This window comes from Salvelinus sp. IW2-2015, linkage group LG4q.1:29 (assembly GCF_002910315.2).
Source record: "Salvelinus sp. IW2-2015 linkage group LG4q.1:29, ASM291031v2, whole genome shotgun sequence".
Taxonomy (NCBI): Eukaryota; Metazoa; Chordata; class Actinopteri; order Salmoniformes; family Salmonidae; genus Salvelinus; species Salvelinus sp. IW2-2015.
Genome location: NC_036842.1, coordinates 72,527,436 through 72,533,547, shown reverse-complemented (window position 1 = coordinate 72,533,547; position 6,112 = coordinate 72,527,436). Strand labels below are relative to the sequence as shown.

General features: G+C 46.9%; 1 protein-coding gene across 3 annotated transcripts in view; it reads left to right on the top strand.

Moving 5' to 3' along the window:
* LOC111962502 (transcription factor RFX4) overlaps positions 1–5,878 on the top strand; it is a 38,694-nt gene extending 32,816 nt beyond the window's left edge. For all 3 annotated transcript variants that reach the window (XM_023985639.2, XM_023985638.2, XM_023985637.2), the window contains one exon: positions 4,280–5,878. In XM_023985639.2, the coding sequence (XP_023841407.1) occupies positions 4,280–4,552 (273 nt within the window). In that variant the 3' untranslated portion in view covers positions 4,553–5,878. The remainder of the gene's footprint in view (positions 1–4,279) is intronic.
* The last annotated feature ends 234 nt before the right edge of the window (positions 5,879–6,112 follow it).

The window sequence follows — 6,112 nt, the reverse complement described above, 5'->3', positions numbered from 1 at the left end:
ACGCACGTCTATTATACTACGCACGTCCATTCTACTACGCACATCAATTATACTACACACGTCCATTATACTACGCACGCCCATTATACTACGCATGTCCATTATACTACGCACATAGCCCTATATAAGTCTCTCAGAGCACACAGGAGATTTGGTTCTGGGTGCCGAGATTGGCTTTATATTTACTCAACACATTAAGACCCTTTGTCAAACTTCCAACATACTGTATATCTTTATGGCCTGTTTGATGATGGTGACATTTAGCCACAGAGTCTACAATTTTTACACTGTTCACCACACCTGCTAGACTTTGTTGGTGGCAATAGTTGTTCTTGGCTTGGGTCCTGGAGTGGACTCCATGGTATTTAATTGACGTCAGAGCAGAGCAGGAAGAAAGGCAGTGCAACACTGTATCAAATCCATTACAAAGAGACTGTTCAAAATGAGGCTGTCTGCTGGGTTATTTGTGTTATAGAAAAGCCTGGAAATCACCTAATCACCATAGTACATCATTACAGAGGCGCAAGAACCATTGAAATATTAGGCATTGAATCAAGCAGAATGAATCAGAAGTCATGCTAAACTATGACATTTTTTTTAACGTTGATTCTTGTTTCTTTTTCTTCAACATGCCATTATAATGACCTCCCTCTCATATCTATGCACTTATATCTATCCACCTCCCTATATAATACCGAAGAGTGATAGTTTATTCCCGGTTGGGTTGTAGGCGGGACATAAATTCCATCCTAGCTTTTGTAAGGTTGAATTTTTCACAGGCAGTAAATCAGAGAGGAATGTTAATATGAACAGGAAGTGAAAAGGAGAACGGTGCTTGTTAGTATGCAAAACACATTTTATAGCGTTGGTGCCAACAGTGTGGCATGCTCTGGGGATAGACAGAGAGTTAGAACTGGTGTGGCACCAAGAGTGGTTAGTTAGAGCCAGGAGAACATTTACCCTGGTGAGGGTGAGAGAAAGAGAATGAGAGAGAGAGAGAGAGAGAGAGACTGAGCAAGAAGGTCAACAGAAGAAAAAAGAAGAGTAAGAGCAGGCGAGAGGTGGAGGGGTGCAGCAGCAGGGTGGTGGTGGTGATGGTGGTGGAGCTCATACACTGTTAGCCACAGCAGTGAATGGTGTTAATTTTTGTAGTGGGAAGAGATCCGCTGGGCCTCAGCAGTCTGAATCCTCCTCTCCTATCCACACCAGCGGAAGCAGCAGACAGTGGGAGGTGATCTGGCCGGGGGCCCAGGACCCAGCCCAGAGGGGCCCAGCTCTGTGCTCCACTGTGCATCCCCTTCCCACCACTCAATAGTCTCTTCATCTCTCTGAGCCAGTGGCCATAGAACTCATAGACCAGGGCAGGGGGGGCGTTTATTAAAATATTGTTTTTCAATGGTCTCTTTTCTGTGCGTGAACAAGAGGTCGCTGAACCACCCATCCTTCTCCCTGACCTGTGATGACGGCCTCTTTCCATGCCACCATCCCTCATAATAGAACTGACTGTTGCCTGTGTGTTTATATTTAGTGGAATAAAGAGGAAATACTTTTACTTCCACTTTTTTCCACCCTGCTCTGAACTTAAATCGGGCACAATGTGTGTGCTTTGTGTAAGAGGGTCTCTCAAGAGGAAGGGAAGGAGATAACACTTTGTTGGATTTCCCGACCAGTCCCAAATATTTTGTAAGAGGAGCTGATTCTGTCCTCGCTGTTAGTCGTTGGTCACCCTGGGCAACGAAAATACTACCGGCTGACCACTTATRCTAGTCCAACAGTTCCAGGAAGTGTCTTATTTATGTCTACCATTTACAACATACATTGTGGACTACGGGAAAAGGAGGACCAAGCACGCCCCCATTCTCATCGACGGGGCTGCAGTGGAGCAGGTTGAGAGCTTCAAGTTCCTTGGTGTCCACATCACCAACAAACTAACATGGTCCAAGCACACCAAGACAGTCGTGAAGAGGGCACGACAAAAACCTATTCCCCTTCAGGAGACTGAAAAGATTTGGCATGGGTACTCAGATCCTCAAAAGGTTCTACAGCTGCACCATCGAGGGCATCCTGACGGGTTGCATCACTGCCTGGTATGGCAACTGCTCGGCCTCCGACCGCAAAGCACGACAGAGGGTAGTGTGTGCGGCCCAGCACATCACCGGGGCCAAGGTTCCTGCCATCCAGGAACTTTATACCAACCGGTGTCAGAGGAAGGGCCTAAAAATTGTCAAAGACTCCTAGTCCTAGCCACCCTAGTCATAGACTGTTCTCTCTGCTACCGCACGGCAAGCGGTACCGGAGCACCAAGTCTAGGTCCAAGACGCTTCTGAACAGCTTCTACCCCCAAGCCATAAGACTCCTGGACATTTAATCAAATGGCTACCCAGACTATTTGCATTTCCCCCCCCTTCTACGCTGCTGCCACTCTCTGTTATTATCTATGCATAATCACTTTAATAACTCTACCTACATGTACATATTGCCTCAATTACACCGGTGCTCCCGCACATTGACTCTGTACTGGTACCCCCTGTATATAGCCCCGCTATTGTTATTTTACTGCTGCTCTTTAATTATGTGTTATTTTTATCTCTTACTTTTTTAGGTATTTTCTTAAAACTGCATTGTTGGTTAAGGGCTTGTAAGCAAGCATTTCACTATAAGGTCTACACCTGTTACATTTACATTTAAGTCATTTAGCAGACGCTCTTATCCAGAGCGACTTACAAATTGGTGCATTCACCTTATGACATCCAGTGGAACAGCCACTTTACAATAGTGCATCTAAATCTTTTAAGGGGGGGGGGGGTGAGAAGGATTACTTTATCCTATCCTAGGTATTCCTTAAAGAGGTGGGGTTTCAGGTGTCTCCGGAAGGTGTGATTGACTCCGCTGTCCTGGCGTCGTGAGGGAGTTTGTTCCACCATTGGGGGGCCAGAGCAGCGAACAGTTTTGACTGGGCTGAGCGGGAACTGTACTTCCTCAGTGGTAGGGAGGCGCAGGCCAGAGGTGGATGAACGCAGTGCCCTTGTTTGGGTGTAGGGCCTGATCAGAGCCTGGAGGTACTGAGGTGCCGTTCCCCTCACAGCTCCGTAGGCAAGCACCATGGTCTTGTAGCGGATGCGAGCTTCAACTGGAAGCCAGTGGAGAGAGCGGAGGAGCGGGGTGACGTGAGAGAACTTGGGAAGGTTGAAACCAGACGGGCTGCGGCGTTCTGGATGAGTTGTAGGGGTTTAATGGCACAGGCAGGGAGCCAAGCCAAAAGCGAGTTGCAGTAATCCAGACGGGAGATGACAAGTGCCTGGATTAGGACCTGCGCCGCTTCCTGTGTGAGGCAGGGTCGTACTCTGCGGATGTTGTAGAGCATGAACCTACAGGAACGGGCCACCGCCTTGATGTTAGTTGAGAACGACAGGGTGTTGTCCAGGATCACGCCAAGGTTCTTAGCGCTCTGGGAGGAGGACACAATGGAGTTGTCAACCGTGATGGCGAGATCATGGAACGGGCAGTCCTTCCCCGGGAGGAAGAGCAGCTCCGTCTTGCCGAGGTTCAGCTTGAGGTGGTGATCCGTCATCCACACTGATATGTTGCCAGACATGCAGAGATGCGATTCGCCACCTGGTCATCAGAGAGGGGAAAGGAGAAGATTAGTTGTGTGTCGTCTGCATAGCAATGATAGGAGAGACCATGTGAGGTTATGACAGAGCCAAGTGACTTGGTGTATAGCGAGAATAGGAGAGGGCCTAGAACAGAGCCCTGGGGGACACCAGTGGTGAGAGCACGTGGTGKGGAGACAGATTCTCGCCACGCCACCTGGTAGGAGCGACCTGTCAGGTAGGACGCAATCCAAGCGTGGGCCGCGCCGGAGATGCCCAYCTCGGAGAGGGTGGAGAGGAGGATCTGATGGTTCACAGTATCYAAGGCAGCCGATAGGTCTAGAAGGATGAGAGCAGAGGAGAATGCATGTTGTTGAAAACCTGTTGTTTTCGGCGCATGTATTCATTGTGAATTATAAACATCATAGTGTTACAGAGAAAGTAAGGATATGTTATTATGTTTCACATCAATTATTACATCAGGGCCAGGAGTTTTGCCTGGTCATTTTACGTGACCAGGAAAATCTCTGGAGTTCAGCTATAGCCTAACTAGGGGCTGGTGTTTCTCCTGTCAGGTCATGCATTCAGGGAAAAGCCCAGCCCTAGATATGATACATACATGTTACATATAATACCATCACCCTAAAACCCAATATTCTCTTCTGTTCTCTTCTCTTCTTRGGCAGTACCCGCTCAATAGCCAGATGTCTCGGATGGAGCCATGCTTGATGGGAGGTGCTCCTCGGCTGCACCCTACGCCCGTGGCCCCACGGTGGGCGGATGTCTCCCCAGCCAACAGCTGTTACACCAGTCCCCCTATGCACTCCTCCCGCTACGCCGCCTCTGGAGACATGTACTCCCCCCTGGCCCCTCGCAGGAACTCTGAGTACGAACACTCACAACACTTTCCCGGCTTCGCTTACATCAATGGAGAGGCCACCACAGGCTGGGCCAAGTAGGCTTCCTATTCAGCCCTCAGAGAGCGGAGCTGTCCTGGGCACAGTCATGCCCATGCAGCCTGCCAAGCCTATGGATGCAAACGTCCCACTGCCTTTCCCCAACACGACCCAGAGGCACCTAATCAGGAGTATCAGTGTAATGGTAGGGGAGAGAGGCTGGAGAGTAGCAAAACTGGGTAACCTTGTTAACTTGACCCACAGGCCACAGCACAGACAAACAAGATTCAGGACTTCTTCTCACATTACACAATCAGAATATTGTGGCGTAGGCCTAGTCTGTTGAAGGCAATAATCGCCTCAATGGTGGTGCTGTTTGTTGTTTGCAGAAAATGGCTGTGCAAACCCTTTGGGATTATAGAAACAGAGGCAGTCGGAAGAATCTCACATGTGGAAGTGTGCAGTGTGAGACTGCCCAGCTGTGCCTTTTCAATTAATGAACACCCATCCTTGCCCGGCAACCTGCCAAGTCAACAAACACTGATCATCACCCCTCCCTCCCTGTACTGGGACACTAATGTACGCAACTCTGTTTACGTTGTATACTGTGGCTGACGTCAGTACAGTATCTTAACGATGCACACCATTTTCTCTTGGTCAACACTTACTCAGAGTAGGCCTCTGAGACATTGTCCAGAAGACATGCTAACCTAGTTCACGGAAAATGAACATGAATGTTTCTTATGTGATAAGTTAAGGTTGTCGCTCCGTTTGTCTGTTTTCTTCCGTTTGGTGCCTAATGAATACAACCCAGGATGGATTGCCTTAATGTTTCACCACTGGAGCCCAGTCATGTCAATTGGCATACAGCCAAAAAACTATGAGAGAAGTTTATGGCTGAGACAAAGCTAAACATGTGGAGAGCCTTTATTAGCTTGTCAGTTTCACATGAATAGTTTTTTTAAATGATCGAGTGCTGTGCCTCAGCCAGATAATTTGTGTGCTGTGTCACAACCTCTGTTGCTGTATTTGTGGGAGGAGGAAGACACTATAGATATATTCTCTGTAACTTTGTAACATTGTGTTCTTTTTTGTTTTCTGTGTTACAGTTGGTATTTTGTTTTCGTTTTTTTATGGATATAGTCAAGGAAACATTAACCTAGTTGTGTGTGTTTTATAATGCACTCAAAGCTACTGTGGACCTATTACCCTATGGGTAGGAATAAAAAGGAACAAATATCAAAGTGTAACACACATGAACTATAGTCACTTTTTTCTGTAAATACAAGCACTCGACAACTTCAGTGGTGACAACTGTTACAGTTTAAACTGATATGTATGTGGAATTATTTGTTGCCACATAAATAATTTCTAAAACCCCAATGCAAATGTGAATTGTGTTCTCATTTCTTTCTTCTCTTCTCTCAAACACATACCATTGGTAATGAACATTTCACTGTTCTGCAGTCCGTTTGTGTATAGCCTACAAACCTTGTTCAACCTCATAGTTTTGGCCAGGCTAGTTTCTTTCCACTGAAATTCTCAAATGTAACTTGTCTGACTGATAAACTGTCACTATTATTTATTGATATTGATGATACACTAATCATTCTTTGGAAATAT